Genomic DNA, 22046 nt, shown 5'->3' on the forward strand with positions numbered 1-22046 from the left:
GGATTGATAACTAAGTTTGGTGAGTGATCTCCGTTTTGATCTTTAAAGTACGTACCTCGACTTGTTATTAAGTAAAAGGTTCCGGTCATCGAAAATAAAATGAAACATTTTCTAAAGCCCCTGCATAATGATCTACAAACTCATTTTTATGAAAGTCTTTTTACTATGCTGGAAGGTAAGGTACATGATACAGTGACTAATTCTTTTATTAATGACTGCATCCATGTTGACTGTTTCCCTCATGTCCCTTGCAAACCATGTTGATTGTTTCAAGGGAAATTGTTGCTGAGCTTAACAAAAATGAAAACTTCAAAGGTGACAATTTTGAAACCTGGAGCATGAAACTGCAATTTTATGAGAACAAAAGTATTTTTAAAATTCTAAATTATGTCATGAACGAGCCTAAAGAGGACGATAAGACCCTTCGTACGCAATGCTACGAAGTCTACGACACTGAGGAAAAAGATTTTCTAATTGATACTTATTACGTTGTTGAGCAATATGGACGATGATGAAAGCCATCATTGTCTCCAATCAATTCATATCATCTCCTTGGTTACATTCTGTACAAAACTCTGCCTAAATAACAACATAACCAGTATAATCCCATGAAATGAGGTCTTAAAAAATTCTGTCCAAATCTGGGAAGAAATATTGAGTGATCGTTTCATTAAATGAGATTATTCAATAGTTTGGGGAGGCCATTGCGTTCTACTAGTTTGCTTGGACAGGGAATTCCGTTTGTCACTTACAAAAATGGTCTTGGAGGTGGGTGGTCTTGAACTTTTGACCTCATTTGCCCCATGGACAAAACTCAAGATTAACGAGTTTTGACATTGACCTTGAAGATTTGCCCATGGGACAAGCGGGGCCAAAATTTCAAGGCGACCCACCTCTAAGGCGATTGAGTATAACTTCCTCGATTTATGCTCCTTTCGTTTATTTTTGCCAACGCACAATAAATACACACACCATGAGCAGTGTTTATATTATCTCCCAGGTGTTCTACAAAAGAAAGTTTAAAAGAGACTAGAATGAGGTACCAACCCAAAGATGTTTGGTCTTCAGAAACAGCGCAAGAAAAGAAACAAGGAAAGAAAAATGAAGAATCCAGCCAACCCACAGCCAAAATAAAGTACATTCATCAACCAGTTGAAAGCAAATTTAAACATCTGCGCTAGTTGTCATTTGTTAATATCACCCCTGTCGCTACCACGGAAGGAACCTCAAAACAAGCAATCTATAAATGGTGGCAACTGCAGCTAATATTGGTAAGTGAATCAGATACATATATAGGTACATAGTAATCAAGAGTTGTATCCTCCAACACCCATATAGCTTTTGCGATTTTGAGAAATCATGAGGACGACGAGGCAATGACCTCCCGAACAGAAATTTCTTGCAGGCTTTAGATCATTCCTCTCTTGAAGCAGGATCTAACCCAGCAGACGGGCTATCAGCAAAGTATTCTTGATGTTTGACGTTTACACCATACTGCAATGCAAATCAAAAGGTTACAGAGAACTACGGTAAGCAAGTTGAAACACCAAATATCTTTGCAAAGAATAGCACTGAATCGATAAAACTATTGGCATCACAAGGACAACCTTTGGAGAGGAAGAAACAAGGGGAGGTTCTAAAGGGACGGAGAACACCTTTCTACCCATTAGAGAATGTCTTTTGCTTCTAAAATATTTTGCAGCATCCATAAGGTCCCAGTTGGTATAGATAATTTAGTTGCTCTCTGTAGATAATCACATTTTTTATCTAAGGTTACTTTTATATACCCACAATATACTGCCCGATCGCATCAATAAAATCTTTAACTTATCAAAAGTATTAAACAACAAAAAAAAATTAATTCCAAAAAGGAATTATAGACCAAGAACTTCAAGGACACAGATGACCGCACACAATGTGAATCACTTCTTTTCTTTTATGACAGTGGTGACTGAACGAGCTTGCACGCACCTCGATTATTTTACCAGGTACCTGCTACCTCCCACCAGTCTTAACTTGATGATGTAAAAGAATAGATACATTATCAGATGCAGAGAAATTAAGCTCACTTAATGTTCAATATCTCATGCTTTGGCTTCAATCCATCGCTTATGCATGGAGCTTCATCCTTTTTTCTTGATTATCTGGTCACTAGCTCTAAGGGTACTCACTACTCACTGTACACAACTATTTAACTAGCAATATCATTTCGAAAGAAAAAGTAAAAACAAGTATATACCACTTCAACAAATAACTATTGGTCAAAAAGCACTATACAGGAGACTGCTTACAGAGTAAATGAGATGAAATTACAGTGCTGAATAATAGTTTTTTTATTTTTTGATAGGTCAGCAAAAAACGATTCGAATCTGATGCTTACCTCTCGTAGAGATTTTGAAAGATCATCCATCGTCAAGATAAGGCGTTTGTCCTGCTGAAACAGAGTTAGAACCAATAAGCTTAAAAAATGAAAAGAGAAATAGGTGAGGCACCTTTTGCTGCTTATCTCTTTTATCCTTGACAACAGCTGACTGCCTTGCCTTGCAATGCCTGCATCATCAAGAAAATAAGAAAGTTACTATACTAGAAGCTCGATTTCCGAGAAACATAAACCAAAGAAATGTCTTAGCTCTATTAGTCTTGTCTTGTACAAGGTTATTTCCTCCATTGATATATATAAATTTTCTGCTCATTTCGTCTTTTTGGTCTCATTTAACATATAATAGTAAAGGGAAAAGACTTCTCTTATAGATTATATAGAAAATACTTATATACAATTATATACAAAATATATAAATACAGAACCCGTCGTAAAAATAAATTAGTAATTTCAGATATTCTCAGATAAGAGATATAGGGCTAAAGAGAGCCAAAAAGGGATATTTTGGGTATAATCCTGCATAATCTCGAATTTATCAGTTTCAGAACGTAGACCAAATAATACAATGCAAGCAAAAGTTCCTAAATACAACAAGACAGTGCTTTTACAACTCTCTCGGAAATGAATTATTCCAAGCATATGTCATAGTTCCTTGCTTCGACAGGGTACAAATATCTAAATGTGATGCTTTTAGATATATTTTCCGACCTATTGCCAATACTTAGCAGCAGTCACAATTTTGTATCTATTTTTCATGATATTATACATGGATCAGATATACCATGGCGAACTCCTCAGAAAAAAAAATGTGGCTTCCAGAATGGAACCTGATAAGTTAGATCTTGAGTGAGTGTTTACATAATATTCTACTAATCGAAGGAATGATTCACCGAGATAATGAGTCGCCATTGATACTAACACATCTGAGATCGCCAAATGATCAGGAGTTCCTCCATTCAATACTTTTCCTTCTGTTTGTTTGCTGGATTTGTTTTGTTTGATCACGTTTTGTTGCTGGATATCTTGTTCGTATACATTTTTTCTTTGTTTTCTGGGCCTCTACTGAGTTACAGACAGTTAAAAAAAGGCCAAATCTTTGATGATTCCATCATCTATGATTGAGTTGCGAAAACTTTTGGATATGCATCCAACATCTAAACCAATTTTTTTCTGGTTAAAGAATCTATTTCTTGTTGATTTGGAACAATTAGGAGATTCTCTAGAGGAAATATGGGGTTCTGCATCTGATGGCAACATGTTTGCTCCCGCTTAAGGGGTCAAATCAATACATTCTAAGAAGAAAGATTGGAATATCAATCTTATCACGATAATCAATGTCATACCAAATCTCATCAATTGAATCTTCTCTTCTTTTTTTTTTGAGAAATAAGATAATCAATGTCATACCAAATCTCATCAATTGAATCTTCTCTTCTTTTTTTTGAGAAATACGAGACATCTAAGTCATACAACAAGTAAAGAGATCTATTCATCGATAAGAAGAAGAAAAAACGTGAACTAGATTGGATTGATGATGAAATAGAATCCTGAGTTGTGAAGAGTGATTTGATTATGATGAAGAAAGAAAATTCTTGGTTCAGTTGCATAAAGAGATTTTATGCGATGAGGAATTGAAGAATTGGTTAATTACCTCTTTTTGAGCTGAAATGGGACTGTTCACTCACATTGGGGAAAAAGAGATCTGGAGGTTTGTGATAGCGACACATGCATTATGGAGGAGGGAATTGAAATTGTTTGTTTGGAAATCTCCCGAAAAGCGATCTACTATGATTGTTTTTTTTTCTCTTGATTCTTTTATTCTGAGTCTTTGCTAGGCAAGAGGGCGAATGTAGCCAAGTGGATCAATGCAGTGGATTCCTTATTGCACTAAAATATTGAGTTCAAATGTGGGATGATGAACAATCCTTACCACGTCACTCTATGGTATGGGTCTATGAAAGAAAGTAATGAAGTATTCAGAGGATTTTGATTGTAATATTGACTACAAAATTGGTGGCAGAACCACACTCAGTTTCTGAAACCAGAAATTTGTATGATGATGCCCTGAATGTGAAGCGTTTCTGTCAATTATTTGCATTACCAGCCAGCAAATGGCAGTAATAGCCAACATTTACCAAGAACAAGAAGGCAGAATCCTATGGGATCTAGAGAAACTTGCAAGACTAGAAGATAGAGGAGCTTGCCAGTTAACTAACATTATTTACAAGAGCGGAAAAACGAGATGGATATTGGAAGGAGAGAATATGGTATTTAACTGCTTACATTTTTCTACGAGAACTTCTAAATAAAACAGAAGGAACTCCCTTATTACTCAATATGGATTCCTAGAGCCTAGAGCGTAGAGAAAAGTAACAAGAGTAGAAAAAGGGTAGAAACCTAGAAGGTAGTTAACTACAGGCCATGACGCACTCCTTCTGCAGATTATATTTTCAACTAAGAAGAGATTATGTGGCAAAGACGATCAGATGCTGCAAATAAGGGGGAGTTCAAATCATGCGGAAGAAACATAATATCTTCCTCTCCGGAACTAGTTAGCTAAGTAGTTTAACAGATACTTGTATCTCCTCCACTATTTACATAAAAGTCAGACAAGCCCAGTCTTGTTAAAAGCTACAGCTTGAGACATGGTTAAACTCAAAAGCTAGATGTAGAATTAGTTAGACACTTAATCTTGCCTAGACAGCGCTATAATGCCAGCACCAAGGCTTTAAGGGATGTCTCCTTGTATGCGCTTGTCGGCCCATGTTTTCTTATCTTATTGAGGAATAAGTAAAGGTGGCAACCGGTTGCAACCGGAACCGGACCGGTAACCGTTTAGGGAACCGGACCGGTAACCGTTTAGGGAACCGGCCGGTTTCCGGTTAAAAACCGGAACCGCTTAACCGGTTCCGGTTTACCGGTTTGAAATCCCAAACCGGAACCGGTCCGGTTCAAAGTGGTTAAAACCTTTTTTTTTTTTTTGTATTATATATATATATATATATATCATAGTATTTATTAGTATATTGTAGGTATATTTACATATGTTATACAAGTTTATAATTAAAGTTTAAATATTTACTGACTAACAGGCTAACAGCAAGTCAGCAATACATAATAGTGCTTTTCGTATACATATATATGTATAACTTATATATACTTATATATATGTATAACTTAATATATATACTATATATACTTATATAAGTATATATATACTTATATATATGTATAACTTAATATATATACTTATATATATGTATATATACTTATATATATGTATATAAGTATATATATACTTATATATATGTATAACTTAATATATACACTATATATACTTATATACTATATATACTTATATATATGTATATAAGTATATATATATATATATACTCTTTTTTTTTTTTTTTAATTTCACCGGTTAAACCGGTCCGGTTCCGGTTTCAAAAATATTGGAACCAGACCGGTAATTTTTAAATGGTTAACCGGAACCGGTTAACCGGTTCCGGTTCCGGTTTAACTGGTCCGGTTACCGGTTTTAACCGGTTAACAGGTTTAGGAATAAGTTAAACAATGATTATAGGTGATACATTAATTTTTAAGAAATTTTTATGAACAAATTCCTTGAACGATTAGGAATAAGAAATTAGAAATGAAGTAAAAAACCAACCACTTAGTTAGCTTGAATTAGAAACTTAAAACTACATCTTTTTTTAAATCCCCGAGAGCATCGGCACTTGGTTTGAAACTTGGTGGATAATGGACCCACCCCTCTACTCTTCTTCACTTAAACTGCATCTTTGCATTAGAATAGATATTTAAAATGAGTTATATTCACTTAATAGTAATTTTTCAATTCCTTTGCCATAAAATTGGAATTTATAGTTAATGATTCTTGCTTACACACAGATATAATCTTCATTTGCAAATCTTTACACTAAAGCTTGTGTTCTGAATGCGCTTAAAAGCACCGACACATTATTCTATGCTTTTCGCCTTTCCAGTACTGGACAAGCCTCCTCCACCCTCCCAAACGCACACACCAAAAAAGAGCTTCCTGTTAGAGGTTTTTTTGGGTGGATGGGGGTGTGTGTGTGGCGGTGGTAGTGTTGCGGGGGGAGGGGGGGGGGGGGGGGGGGAACTTCCTTTACGACATTGGACAAATTGGAGGTGCTACTAAACTTTGCTCGTGTTTGTGTGCTATATTGTGTTAAAGTTAGGGTCTTTTTGGTATGAACGAGGGGGGGGGGGGGGGGGGTGTCACCCTGGACACTTAAAAATTAGAAGTATCATAGAAAAGAAAACACTTAGACAGGCACAACTATCGCGCAAGGGACAATTAATGAGCAATATGCCGAAGAAGTAGCAGCCTGCTTAACAATAGATGGAGGAGAAAAATAGAATAAGAAAGAAGGATCTATAATTCATGAACATACTGGAGAGCATCAGTGGCAACATCTGCAATAAACTTCTGTGTAGCAACTGCCACCAACCTTATTCTGCATGCACAGAGGAAAAACTCAATAAAAAATTACAGTGTCTGAAACTGATACAAAACAGCAAAAATGAATCATGCATCGCTACCAAAAGAAACATCAAATGCTACAATATAAAAAATTACAACTATAAAAGAGCAAATACAAACCCAATTCATATATTCATTAATTTTACTAAAAGTTACTACCAGACCAGAAAAAATTAAAGAAGATCAAAAGAAACAGAACTTAAAGCATGAAATATTGTCTCTAAGTCACTATTTGATAGTTATAAGTATAAAGATATAAAGATATTATTGTTTACCGATGCGGGCTTTCAGGTGGATGCTAGACTGGCAAGTATTGGTCTTGCGGCTTTGGATAGCCAGAAACTGATTCATACCCATGGGTCCGCAATCCGGTTTGTGGGAAAAGGTAGGACTGTTAAAGCGTTGCTAAAGGAATAGCTCTTGAACGTGCAATCAAGAATGGTTGGAAGAATGTGAAGATTTTCTCGGATGCAAAGAGGGTTATAGATGTGATTCAGAAAAATATTACTACCTCAGGGAGATAGAAGTGACTAGCAAAGACATTCGGAATCTATCGACTTTGCTTGATCATGTAGGCTTTGTTAATATTCCTAAAAATCTAAACAAAACTAGCACATAACTTAGCTAACTTTTCTATTATTTCGCAGAAGGAAATATCCTGGGAGCACTTCTTCCCAAGTTGGATTATACAGGATGATATGGGCACCTTTGCTCAATTTGTTTGTTTGCTGCAATAATATAATATCTCCCTTTGGACCCAGGGCTTAGCTCACTTGGCAAAGGTTGAGAGATTTGAGGCTTCGTAAGTTAGAGCCCTACGCCAAGAGAACTAAGCCTAGTATTTAACTACTTGTTTGGATGGTTGTTACACATCATTTCAGAATGTATCGTATTGTATTGCATTATTTTGCTGAATATAACGTTTGGATGGATTGTATTGTTTTCTATCGTTACCTAATGCCACATATTAACAATATGACAAATAAACTTACAACATTTATAAAGAAAAGTAGGATACTAAGTAGAACAATGGATTTAATGATACGATACAATAAAGTTTAAGTAATAATCAAAACAAACATTGCATTTAAAATAACAATACAATAAATAACAACCATCCAAAAAGCTATAAGTGGAGACGCATAGAGGGGCGGGCCCATCATACCCGAGTTTCGACGACTACAGTTGGTCCTAATGGTTGGTTCCAGATAGATTTCTCGGAATTAAAAACAAAAAACAAAAAAGAGGATAAACCTAGTAAAAAATAGTTCACCATAAACCCATGAAAATACCTCCACGAGGTAGGGAGTTAGTCTGAGTCAAGGGCGAATTTAGGTAGAAAATTCGGGGCACGCGAAACCCATGATCTCTTTGTAAAAATAGGTATTTTATGTATATATTTTCTAAAATTGGTATAATATTATCTGCTAGAACCCATGCTACAAGAACGCTAAACGGTGCACTTGGTTGAAGGTTGAGTTATTTATCTAGACGACAAGGGATCAATGCCCACTTAACACATTTTTTTCCTTCTTTTCCTAGTGGTGAACCCATGTTCTAAAAATTCTAAATTCGCCTCTGGTCTGCTTAGACCACCCCACTTGTTGGATTACACTGAGTATGTTGTTATTGTTCTTGTATAAACACACGAAAATCATACAATGGTAATTTCATTTACTTCTTTTTGAACAATCCAAACTATCCCTAATCTTAGCAGCAAGTAAAATAATTAAATTGCAAGAACGAGAAAAGGGTACATACAATCGAACGTCAGGACATTGGAACCCACTTTTACCCAAGTAATGCTCCACTAATTCATCAGGAATCTGATCAAAACGATTAACCATCACAAAAACATAACATAAAATTGTATATACCTAAAATTGCACAACAATTAAAAAAGGGTAAAAAGTAAGTTACAGTGGGAGTATAGTCCATTAATGAAGCAAGGAAATCGGTTAAGGCAGCATCATCTTCGTGTCTACCTTCACTTGTTTGTTGACCTTGACTTTGATTCATCTTTCACACAGCAAAATCAGAGATAAATTGAAGAAAAAGCTTTTTATTTTTTTTTATTTACCCTTCCTCTTTTCCTTCCTTTGTTACTGTAGGCTTTTTATTCTTTTTTTCTTAAAATTCGAAAGAAATAACTCGGAAATTTGGGAGAAAAAACAAAAAACAGAAACAAAGAGACAAATGGTGTGTTCGGTACGGGGAGGGGGGATGTTTTCTTAAAATATAATTAAATTTCTTAATTATTTTCGCATGTTAATAACTTTTGAAAAATGTCCACGCTCCCAACCTCATCACTTAGTATATAGGAGTGGGGTCGGGGTGTAAGAAAAAATTTCTCATTTTTTATAATAGTAAAATAAAATATATAAAATGGAATATTAGGGTAAGGGGCAGGGTGGGTGGTGGGGTTGGGGGTAAGAAAAAATTCTCATTTTTTATAATTTTTTTTATAAAAGTAAAATAAAATATTTGAATACCTTGAGGAAAATATCAGATTGACTTCTAATTATAGCGAATCTTACTTACATGATTCTAGCAAAATAAAAAATTCGAATGGTGGGTGCAAGGGTTAAGAATTCTTTTTTCTATATTTTATAAATAAAAATAAATATATATGAATAAAAATTTGAAAATAGCGTTGGAGTATAGTCCATTAAGGAAGCAAAGAAATCGGTTAGGGCAGCAATCAGCATCATTTTCGTGTCTTCCTTCACTTGTTTGCTGACCTTGACTTTGGTTCATCTTTCACAGAGGAAAATTGGAGTAAAAAGTTTATTTGTTTTTTGTATTGTTTTTCTTCTTTTTGTTTGGCTTGACAGGAAAATAGAAATAATGTGGGTTTTTTTTTTCCTTCAAATTCCAAAGATATTAACTCGAAGGAAATTGTTTTTTTCTCATCTATTTGTGCATAAAACCAAAGAGCCCAAAAAAGATGAAAATTTGTACAGTCCGTTCACTTTTACTTGTGATGTTTCGCTTCTGAAGCATCAATTTGACTAATATTTAGAGTTAAAATAAATTAAATTAATTTAATATTTTAAATTGAAATTTAGATAAAGAAAATTTTTATAAGTTACAATTCTTCTCATATAAATATGATGAAAATATACATATTAAAATGTTAATCAAAGTCTATATAATTTGACTCCCGAAAAATGAAACTTGACGAGCAATAGTGAACGGGAGGAAATATATTTTTGCTTTTGTTTCTTTATTTTTCTCTATTTTTATTTCTAAAGTGAGAAATCCTACTGTAGACTTATTGATGGATCAGATTAGACACAACCAAAACTAATTCATCCAAAAGTCTCTGTCAATTTGGACTACAGCAGAAAATAGTTTCATTTTTAGTTTGTTGTGCACTCGCACACTTTCCTCTTTATAGTTTTTTTTCTTTTGAAAAAACTGAACTTCTTTTCCCAGTTTGATGATTAAACAATTTCTGTAAAAAAATGTGCAAGAAAAAAACACCATATGGATATTTTATTTAACTTTGATTCGGACGAGTTAATCTATGACATATTTTTTTAACTTGTCTTGATCTTTTTTCCATTGTGATTCCAACCGGCCACCATCCAGAAAAACACCACGAGAAATGACATGATTAATTTATTTTTTTCTCTTATGCGCCAAACGCAATTAAAACCCACATTAAAGCATATATACTCCTAATCACTTCTGTCAATCACTTTATTCTCCTCTATGATGGGGGATTAAAATGCAGGATATTATAATTTACTAAATTAATAAAGGAACTTTGGATAATATATCTAAACTGATATTTTTCTTTTTTCAATTATAAACAAAAAACTTTCGACTTAATGGACGCACAAGATTATCTTATTGAAATCCGGAAAAGGGTCAAATATACCCCTGTACTATCAGATAAGGGTCAAATATACCCCTCGTTATACTTTGGGTCCAAATATACCTCTCCAGTTATACTTTCGGTTCAAATATACCCTTTATCCGTTAAGTTTTCTAAAGTGGGCATATACTCACATGTGGTATTAACATTTTTGATGAGGTGGACGCCACGTGGCATGCCACCTCACACTCCCAATGCATTTTACCTCCTCCCTTTACTTCTTCCACCACCGTTGCAAGTCATCCAACTTAACAAATCAAAATGATTTTTTTTTTTTTGCTATGTTTGCATCAATCCACAAAAATAAATAAAGTTAAAACCAACCAAAAAAACATGTGCAGAATTGCTTATTTACGAACACCTTTGTAACACACAAAACCACATCCAAGATTAAAATTTACTTTCCCAGAAAAATGAATCAGAAACAGTTTTTGTATGTGCATTAATTTCCAAAAACGTACATGTCAATAATTGCTTACTTATTAATTGGCTTGGTATCTAGATTGGACAAGAAGCCGGTATATTTGTGATTTTCGGTGATGAAAGTGACGTCCTTGTCTGATAGTTGATGAGTGGTTTGTTCTTGAGAACAAGGAAACAGGGGAATCGGGGACGGGGATCACGTTCTCCTTACACCGGCGGCACTTCGCCGTACCTCCGCCAAGACCACTTCGCTGGACAAAAACATAGCACAATCCAACCCATATTTGCAATGGTGGCGGAAGAAGAAGGTGAAGGGAAGAAGTAAAATGGGTTGGGGGTGTGAGGTGACATGCCACGTGACGTCCATCTCATCAAAAATGTCAATGCCACATGTGAATAGATGTCCATTTTGGGAAACTTAACGGACGAAGGGTATATTTGAACCGAAAGTATAACTGGTAGGGTATATTTGAACCGAAAGTATAACTGGTAGGGTATATTTGGACCCAAAGTATAACGAGGGGTATATTTGGCCATTTTCTGATAGTACAGGGTTATTTTTGACCCTTTTCCGATTGAAATTCCTAGCTCTTTTTAAAGTATCAAATATAAACTCATTATAAGCTTAACCGTTAAAGCTTTCATATCAAGACTTCACTAAAAAAGGCAGCAAGGTGCACTAAGCTTTCGCAATGCATGAGATTCAGGGACAGATCGGATTACAAGGGTCTATTGCACGCAGCTTTATCCTGTATTTCTGCAAGAGGTTGTTTTCACGACTCGAACATGTGAAAACATGTACATGTAAAAAATGGCAGCAATATTAAGACTTCACTTGTACGTGTAAAAAATGGCAGCACAGTGCACTAACCTCCTGTTATGCGCGGGATTCAGGGAAGGATTGGACCACAAGGGTCTATTGCACGCAGTTTTACCCTGCATTTCTGCAAGAGGTTGTTTCCACGACTCGAACCGTGACCTCCTGGTCACATGGCAGCAATATTAAGACTTCGCTTGTACATTAAAAATTAGCAACACGGTGCACTAAGCTCCCGCTATGCGCGGGATTCAAGGAAGGGTCGGACCACAAGGGTCTATTGCACGCCGCTTTACCCTCCATTTCTACAAGAGGTTGTTTTCACGATTCAAACCCGTGACTTCCTAATCACGTGACAATAACTTTACCAATTACGCCAAGATTCCCCTATCACTTGAACATGTTCAATTTTCAAATTAATTGGAATCACCTCAAATTTTATCAATAAATGACCCTATCAAGTAGTAAAAAAAGATGTTCACGAGGAAAATAAGGTTAGTGGAGAACATCACAGTTACATGTAAAGGTAAAAATTTGTATTCTTTATAACAAATCATAGATGAACGCCATGTTTACACATGTACTTTTGTCAATTAATCATTGTTATATATTATATATCCAGTTAAATCACTTAACATGAAAAGTTATAATAACCGCATGCTCAGGAATAAACATTCGAAGCTTTACAAAATAATATAGGGGCTCAAATTGAATAAACCCAATAATAAAGATGAATCCTACATACCATGATAAGATTATTTACATTAATCATAAGTCATAACTCAACTCGAAAAATTAGTTTCATCGAAGTTAATTGTTCGTAGTTTAATTATTATTAATGACAACCAGAAAAAAAAAAAAAAAACTCAAATTCCACTTCAAGATCAAACTATAAATCATATTCAATTATTACGACTTATAAATCACATTCGATAAATATTGACTTGTACACAACTACTAAGAAAGATGCAACATATAAATCGCCTTCGCAAATCTATATATAATATAAAGTTAGACAGAGATAAGGTGATGTGACACCAGAGGCGGATCCACCCTTTAGGGTGGGGATGGCATGGCACCCTCTCGATTAATAAATTTTTTATATACTTATGTTGTAATTTGTTTAAATTAGGTTAAATATTTGATCCTGCCACCCCCAATCGTAAATTAGACAAAGGTGTCACGGCTGACTGACACAAGTTTAAATCTATCTTGGACATTTTTCGACTCCTATTTTTCTTTGCGCTTTTTACTTCCTTTGTACCAGTACTTCCCTTTTCGACCCTCCCAATTTTTTATTTATCTTTTTATTATTTATATTGCCTTTTCTGTTTTCTATTATTTTATTTGTGATCTCTAGCGAGAACACATAAATAGAAACTTCAAAATCCCTTAAATTAAGCATTTCTCTTAATGTCAAATATGTGAGTAGTTAATTCGAAAAACTTGGGTCTCAATGGGAATTTTGGATTGAGATCAAAAAAAAAAAAAAATGTTTATAATTTCTTTTGTTTATTACCCCCTCCGTCCATGTTTACTTGTCTATATTTGACTTGGGATACTCTTAATAAGCAATAAATAACACGAGAAATGAATTGGAGTACTTAATAATAAAATGATAAATGAATTAGAGTACGTATAATTTCAATTTAAATCACTTTTACTACTTAAATTGTGATGAAAATTTCGTAATCACTGCTTAGAAAAAACATGAAATTTATGATTTATTTTTGAGAACTTGTTGTTTATCTAATTCTACATTTACTTATGGGGTGTATTTACCTATTGAAGAGTTTTTCTATTATTTTTCTTATTTTAATTGGTGTAATTCTCTTATTGAAGATGTTATTTTACTTGTGCAAATTCATTTTTTTTAATATACATAAGAGATGCAAGTCCCTGGTGAAAATGTTGATTTTACTTCTGTTGTTAATGGGTGTTAATGAGTGTGATTCCTTGTTTAGATGCTAATTATGTTCGTTTCTTGATTTTTGAGATGTAATTTTCATATTTGCAAATAAAAAAAAACCTATTAATTTGACCTGAATAAATTAAAAAGAGATGGACCCGACCCAAATATACGTTTCTAACAAGATGTACATTGAAGAAAATAGTGGCACCCGCCACCTTCAAATTCTAGATCCGCCTCTGTGTGACACCTCTCTATGGCCTAGAACCCTAATTATCTTTTTTCTCCTTTTTTTGAATTTTCTCTCATTTTAAAATCAATATACTATCTATTAAATAATTCAAAAGCCACTCTATTAATTAGCTTAATTACACCTCTTAATTATTTAATTGCACCTTTTCATCCACTTCTATCCGTTTGATTTTTCCAACTTTTCCTAATAAGTCATTTGTAACCGTTTTTCTTAATTCTTAATTAATAGAGCATAAAAGCTCTTCTACTATTTAAGTTGGAAACAAGAAGGTTGCAAACAATCATTCAATTAAATTCTTCCAAATGATAGAGTAATAGTGTGTTCTTTTGTTCTTCCAACGACGGAGAAATATTATTTATTTTTGTTTGATTATTTTGTTTTCCTACATTGTTGTTTTATTTCTAATATTAGATTGATTTGTTTTATCATACATCTTTATGTTTAATTTTTGTGCGATTGTTGTATTTTTTGTCTTCCCCTGCTTCAACAAAAGTCTAGGAACTATGATTCAATTAAATATGCTTTGGTTTCATCTACCCTTTACGAAATTAATGTTATGTACAAGATTTTTCTTTGTTCTTCTTCTATTTTGTCCGCTTTTAGGATGAAGACCTTAAAGGAGATTCCTTGAGTTTTCCGGTAATTCAAGCAGGAGTAAAATATTGTCGAAAGACCGGAAGAGACAAGGCAATTCTTGAGGTCCTTGATGTAATTATGTTATAATCTCAAAAAGTTACAAATGCAATTCCATAAGTTATTGTATTCTTTTTCGCCTTTATATAGATTCGCAGTAATTTTATGTCCAAAAGGAATATTGAAGAGGTATTTTATCTTTAACATATTCGGTTTCATAGCTTTTCTTTTCTTAATTATTCTCTATATATGTGAAGACAATAATTAATTGACTAACGAAGAAAAAAATGGAAGAAGGAAGACAAAAGGTGGAGTTGTAGAAATGGAAGGCTGTAAAATCTTCTTATTTCATTCATTATAGTATATCTATTTTAGTAGTTATATTCTTTTTTCCAAAACCCTCTGTCACTCTTTGAACAATTAAAATCATTTTATTTGGAATAAGTCCTTTTAATTTGATAGTACGTATATTTTTCTGAAATAATTTAATTATTCTGACATAGATGAGGAGTTTTAATCATATTTTAGGTTTAAGTGATGGTTCAATAAAATAGATGTTATTTATGATTTAATCTTCTAAAAATATCTAATTAAAATAAAAAACCTTAAATTTTCAATTTTATTTACAAAAATAATCCAAACAATTGTATTCTCAAAATTATTATAAACTAAAAGCATAAGACATCCAGAGTATTCCAAGGTGAAAACTGACGAGCATACTCTCGGGTGAGAGATATAAATGAATAATAAAAACTAAAATAATTTTGAGTGTGTAAATTGTTTAAGAAGCATTTTGTGAGTATATACAATAAAACAATGTAATAGTATATTGAATTTACAGTGCTCCCCTCCACTTGCGCATAAACGAATTTGATATTTAGTGGAAAATGAGCGGGTAGGGAATTAAGAAAGAAAATGAAAATACAAAAATAAAAATAAAAGGAAAATGGATAAGACAATATATATACGAGATTTTGAAAATTTTATTCACTGGATTTCAGATTATATGTATTCAGTTTGGTTTTAGTTTTTCCTTTTCTTCTTCTTTTATTGTTGTTATTAGTAGTTTAGAATGAAACATAAAGAAAATCATAAAGTAAGCGTTAAAATTTAAAATAAGTTAACATTAAAACGTTAAATTGAATCTATTTAGATGTGAAGTCAAAGCTTTTAAATAAGAAAATGACTATAAAATTTATATATACCTATACTTTTTCATTTATCTATTTTTTTTATATGTGCTAATGAAAAATTCACTTCATCTAAGTCTACTTTTTTTAAAAATATATATATAATTTTTATTTAATATAAATTAAATTACTATTTATATGCATAAGAAATTTAACATATTCCATCTTGAGCAAATTTATAATGGTATCAATTATATCCTTTATTTATTAATGTCGTGGCTGTACCGTGCAAAGCGCAGGTACTTCACTAATACCATTTATAAATCATGATATCAATATGAATCATTCTAACAATTACAATAAATACCAAAAACGCATATATTACTAAAAAATTAGAAAATTTTCTAACTCTTACTCATCTCAACCAAAAATTACAATTTCCCGGATCTCAAAATTGAAATATAAACCAAAATAGAGAATTCTTAAAGAAGAAGAAAAAAAAAAGGAGGAAGATGAAAAAGCTCTTCTTAATTTTTTTTTGGCTTAGTTGCTTTATAAATGGCTCTCTTGAGATTCTTCATTAACTTGATCCCTAACTTCCATTGTAATCACTTCTTCTTTAACCTTCTCATCAGTTAATTCTTCACTTTCCTTTTCCATTTTCTTCTCACAATTATCTCCACCACCAAAAGAATTACCTCTACTTGAAATAGGTGTAGCTAAAAAAGTTGGATTCAAATCACCAGCCATTATAACTACAATTTTCTCTTCAAATATCGGCACAACCTTCAACTTCTCTCCTTCCCCGGATTCAGTATCACTATTTTCTCTTGGATAACCAGAGTGTTTCCAGTAAGAACAAGCCAAAATTACTAGAGCAAAAGTTATCAAAACTAGCATGGCTGCTACTCCGGCGAATAGATATGGCGCCGGAGAATACCATGGCGATCTTTGAATGATCGCTGGCGGTGAAATTGATGGAGAAGCAATGAAGGTACTCACTGTTCTCATTTCTTTCTTTAAATTTGCTCTGTTTAAAGGAAAATTTAGAACTGTTTTTTTTTTTTTTTTTTGGCTTAGCTTGAGAAGTGCAAAGATGGTAGATGTGTATTTATATGAAATGATTTTAGTGGAGGAATAGGGAAGAGAGAAAAGGGAGGTTAAAAAAGAAGGAAGTTTGAAGTTCTTTCTCAATGGGGAATCATCATGCAATTTTATAATGAGAAAAATGAAAGGCACTTTTTCTTTTTACTCCATTGGTTCAAAATATTTTCACTTTTTGAACTCGTTTGCCATGAGAATTTTTCATTTTTGGGGGAATTTTTTTTTTTTTTTTTTTGGAAACCAGCGTTTGGCAAAACTTTGTTTTCACTTTTTTCAGTTTCAATATATTGAAACAATCAAATATTCTTTGCAAAGACAATAATTAAACACAATTCAATCTTCAACTCTAATTTTAAAATTTCAAATAAAGTAAAAAATATTTTATTTTCATGGTCAAAAGCCCACTGAGTATCCACTCAACCTTTAGTACATCCTTAAGAAAATATTAATTCTTAGAATAAAAATGGAGTATTTTGATTAAATTATCTTTAATTAAATATTACCTAGTTAATATAGTTTCTTGATTATATAAAAACTCACTTATCTAAATATTGAAAATTAAAAAAAAAGAATAATTAACTGATCTTTTTTATTATGTAAATGGATACTTATTTTTGAACCAAAATAAAAAAGGTAAGTGAACACTTATTATGAACCGGAGGGAGTAATAATCATCCTGTATTTTGATACTCCATCTGCAAATTTGGTTAATTTTGATTCGTGTCACGTAGGATAATAGTAGAGTTATAATTTTAAAAGACAATTAATTAGAAAATGTCATAATATCGCCGCTCGTTTGATCAGTGCTCTCAACATTGGGGAACACGTACTAATATGTATGTGCAACTCATTTTGATCCTAAGCTCATTAAAATGATTCAAACTTTATAGGCTAGCTCACCCTTCTCGTATTCGCTAATTCGATTAATATGGATTCGTGTTGCGTAGGACAATAGAAGAGCTAAAAATTTATAAAACAATTAATTAGAAATGTCATAATATCCCTCTAGTTTTTTGAGGAGCCCTCGGCGTCGTGAAACATATATCAGAGTGTATGTGTGACTCATTTAAATCTTGACCTCATTAAAATGATTCAACTTTTTATATGCTAGCTCAAGCTTCTGTTTCATGTCAAAGGAATTTAACCCTTATATATATGATACATTTTATTGTTTTTAATTTATAATATACACATATATAAATAAATAAAATTTTGGGTGAAAGGGTATCATTTGAACCCCTTGCTTCTAGATGGCTCTGCCCTTGTGTAGGGCCCACTAAAAATGAAGCACTTTTTATTACTGTGAAAAAAATTCTCTATTTTAATTTTTCTAACTCAAGACCTGTAGTAGAAGTCATATTATCACCTTGCTTTGATGATAAAATAAACTATCTTTCGTTTGAATTACTAGTGGTGCTAAGTTAAAAAAGCACTGAGCTTATGAGTAGGGCACCAATAATCATTGAGCAAAGACGCTAATTAAAAATGTCATTAGTGGTGTAAAGTGATCCTATAATTACAATGCTTTATGAACTACAATATCATTATCTCATACTTATCAACTATGATTGAGCCTTTGGAGATGGTATTAGTATTTTATGCAGGTAAATGTGAAGTAGTATTGCACTCACCATTCATTTGAACTAATAATAACAATCGTAGACTTAATATGAATATATATTTCAACAATTTTTAGTAATATATATTTCTTTTGTTTTATTTTATGTAGCACTTTTTTGGGGAAACTTAACGGACGAAGGGTATATTTGAACCGAAAGTATAACTGGAAGGGTATATTTGGACCCAAAGTATAACGAAGGGTATATTTGGCCATTTTCTGATAGTACAGGGTTATTTTTTACCCTTTTCCGATTGAAATTCCTAGCTCCTTTTAAAGTGTCAAATATAAACTCATTATAAGCTTAACCGTTAAAGCTTTCATATCAAGACTTCACTCGTACATGTAAAAAAGGCAGCAAGGTGCACTAAGCTTTCACAATGCATGAGATTTAGGGACAGATCGGATCACAAGGGTCTATTGCAAGCAGCTTTATCCTGCATTTCTACAAGTGGTTGTTTTCACGACTCGAACATGTGAAAACATGTACATGTAAAAAATGGCAGCAATATTAAGACTTCACTTTGTACATGTAAAAAATGGCAGCACGGTGCACTAACCTCCCGTTATGCGCGGGATTCAGGGAAGGATTGGACCACAAGGGTTTATTGCACACAGCTTTACCCTGCATTTCTGCAAGAGGTTGTTTTCACGACTCGAACCGTGACCACCTGGTCACATGGCATCAATATTAAGACTTCACTTGTACATTAAAAAATGGCAGCACGATGCACCTAGCTCCCGCTATGCGCGAGATTTAGGGAAGGATCGTACCACAAAGGTCTATTGCACGCAGATTTACCTTGCATTTCTGCAAGAGGTTGTTTCCACGAATCGAACCATGACCTCCTGATCACATGACAACAATATTAAGACTTCGCTTGTACATTAAAATTTAGCAACACGATACACTAAGCTCCCGCTATGCGCGGGATTCAAGGAAGGATCGGACCACAAGGGTCTATTGCACGCCGCTTTACCCTCCATTTCTACAAGAGGTTGTTTTCACGATTCAAACCCGTGACTTCCTAATCACGTGATAATAACTTTACCAATTACGCTAAGATTTCCCTATCACTTGAACATGTTCACTTTTCAAATTAATTGGAATCACCTCAAATTTTATCAATAAATGACCCTATCAAGTAGTAAAAAAAGATGTTCACGAGGAAAATAAGGTTAGTGGAGAACATCAGAGTTACATGTAAAGGTAAAAATTTGTATTCTTTATAACAAATTATAGATGAACGCCATGTTTACACATGTACTTTTGTCAATTAATCATTGTTATATATCGTATATCCAGTTAAATCACTTAACATGAAAAATTATAATAACCGCATGCTCAGGAATAAACATTCGAAGCTTTACAAAATAATATAGGGGCTCAAATTGAATAAACCCAACAATAAAGATGAATCCTACATACCATGATAAGATTATTTACATTAATCATAAGTCATAACTCAACTCGAAAAATTAGTTTCATCGAAGTTAATTGTTCGTAGTTTAATTATTATTAGTGACAACCAGAAAAAAAAGCTCAAATTTCACTTCAAGATCAAACTATAAATCATATTCAATTATTACGACTTATAAATCACATTCGATAAATACTGACTTGTACACAGCTACTAGAAAAATGCAACATATAAATCGCCTTCGCAAATCTATATATAATATAAAGCTAGGCATAGACAAGGTGATGTGACACCTCTCTATGGCCTAGAACCCTAATTATCTTTTATCTCCTTTTTTTGAATTTTTTCTCATTTTAAAATCAATATACTATCTATTAAATAATTCAAAAGCCACTCTATTAATTAGCTTAATTACACCTCTTAATTATTTAATTGCACCTTTTCATCCACTTCTATCCGTTTGGTTTTTTCAACTTTTCCTAATAAGTCATTTGTAACCGTTTTTCTTAATTCTTAATTAATAGAGAATAAAAGTTCTTCTACTATTTAAGTTGGAAACAAGAAGGTTGCAAACAATCATTCAATTAAATTCTTCCAAATGATAGAGTAATAGTGTGTTCTTTTGTTCTTCCAACGACGGAGAAATATTATTTATTTTTGTTTGATTATTTTGTTTTCCTACATTGTTGTTTTATTTCTAATATTAGATTGATTTGTTTTATCATACATCTTTATGTTTAATTTTTGTGCTATTGCGAATTTTAGATTGTTGTATTTTTGTCTTCCCCTGCTTCGACAAAAGTCTAGGAACTATGATTCAATTAAATATGCTTTGGTTTCATCTACCCTTTACGAAATTAATGTTATGTACAAGATTTTTCTTTGTTCTTCTTCTATTTTGTCTGCTTTTAGGATGAAGACCTTAAAGGAGATTCCTTGAGTTTTCCGGTAATTCAAGCAGGAGTAAAATATTGTTGAAAGACCGGAAGAGACAAGACAATTCTCGAGGTCCTTGATGTAATTATGTTATAATCTCAAAAAGTTACAAATGCAATTCCATAAGTTATTGTATTCTTTTTCGCCTTTATATAGATTCATAGTAATTTTATGTCCAAAAGGAACATTGAAGAGGGGTTTTATCTTTAACATATTCGGTTTCATAGCTTTTCTTTTCTTAATTATTCTCTATATATGTGAAGACAATAATTAATTGACTAGCGAAGAAAAAAATGGAAGAAGGAAGACAAAAGGTGGAGTTGTAGAAATGGAAGGCTGTAAAATCTGCTTATTTCATTCATTATAGTATATCTATTTTAGTAGTTATATTCTTTTTTTCAAAACCCTCGGTCACTTTTTGAAAAATTAAAGTCATTTTATTTAGAATAAGTCCTTTAATTTGATAGTACGTATATTTTTCTGAAATAATTTAATTATTCTGACATATATGATGAGTTTTAATCATATTTTAGGTTTAAGTGATGGTTCAATAAAATAGATGTTATTTATGATTTAATCTTCTAAAAATATCTAATTAAAATAAAAAACCTTAAATTTTCAATTTTATTTACAAAACTAATCCAAACAATTGTATTCTCAAAATTATTATAAACTAAAAGCACAAGACATCCAGAGTATTCCAAGGTGAAAACTGACGAGCATACTCTCGGGTGAGAGATATAAATGAAGAATAAAAACTAAAATAATTTTGAGTGTGTAATTGTTTAAGAAGCATTTTGTGAGTATATACAATAAAACAATGTAATAATATATTGAATTTACAGTGCTCCCCTCCACTTGCGCATAAATGAATTTGATATTTAGTGGAAAATGAGCAGGTAGGGAATTAAGAAAGAAAATGAAAATACAAAAATAAAAATAAAAGGAAAACGGACAAGACAATATATATACGAGATTTTGAAAATTTTATTCAGTGGATTTCAGATTATATGT

General features: G+C 32.7%; 2 protein-coding genes across 3 annotated transcripts; both read right to left on the reverse strand.

Moving 5' to 3' along the window:
- Positions 1-1122: 1122 nt before the first annotated feature.
- On the reverse strand, positions 1123-9123 carry LOC132604284 (transcription initiation factor TFIID subunit 10). Of its 2 annotated transcripts, none has more exons than XM_060317732.1 (6): positions 8826-9123; positions 8667-8731; positions 6817-6879; positions 2493-2550; positions 2381-2434; positions 1123-1494 (listed from the first exon to the last, which is right to left on the reverse strand). In XM_060317732.1, the coding sequence occupies exons 1-6, from the start codon at positions 8922-8924 to the stop codon at positions 1414-1416; spliced, it is 420 nt and encodes a 139-aa protein (XP_060173715.1). In that variant the 5' UTR covers positions 8925-9123; the 3' UTR covers positions 1123-1413. The 2 variants fall into 2 exon arrangements, with proteins under 2 accessions (XP_060173715.1, XP_060173716.1); XM_060317733.1 differs by having other exon boundaries at positions 2381-2431; positions 8826-9115.
- A 7180-nt stretch (positions 9124-16303) lies between these two features.
- LOC132602597 (protein GLUTAMINE DUMPER 5-like) lies at positions 16304-17651 on the reverse strand. Its single transcript, XM_060315410.1, has one exon. It carries the CDS (start codon positions 16962-16964, stop codon positions 16506-16508), a length of 459 nt encoding a protein of 152 aa, XP_060171393.1. The 5' UTR covers positions 16965-17651; the 3' UTR covers positions 16304-16505.
- Positions 17652-22046: the final 4395 nt, after the last annotated feature.

The sequence above is a fragment of the Lycium barbarum genome, chromosome 7 (assembly GCF_019175385.1).
Source record: "Lycium barbarum isolate Lr01 chromosome 7, ASM1917538v2, whole genome shotgun sequence".
Lineage (NCBI taxonomy): Eukaryota > Viridiplantae > Streptophyta > Magnoliopsida > Solanales > Solanaceae > Lycium > Lycium barbarum.

What these genes read in the sequence shown, in the direction of transcription:
- LOC132604284 (XM_060317732.1), bottom strand. Translation starts at nt 8,924, where the DNA reads ATGAATCAAAGTCAAGGTCAACAAACAAGTGAAGGTAGACACGAAGAT. An exon ending in CAATGTCCTGACGTTCGATT is followed by an intron (nt 6,880 to 8,666) that starts GTATGTACCCTT and finishes CTGTGCATGCAG; the next exon opens with AATAAGGTTGGTGGCAGTTG. An exon ending in GTTGCCACTGATGCTCTCCA is followed by an intron (nt 2,551 to 6,816) that starts GTATGTTCATGA and finishes TTGATGATGCAG; the next exon opens with GCATTGCAAGGCAAGGCAGT.
- LOC132602597 (XM_060315410.1), bottom strand. Translation starts at nt 16,964, where the DNA reads ATGAGAACAGTGAGTACCTTCATTGCTTCTCCATCAATTTCACCGCCA.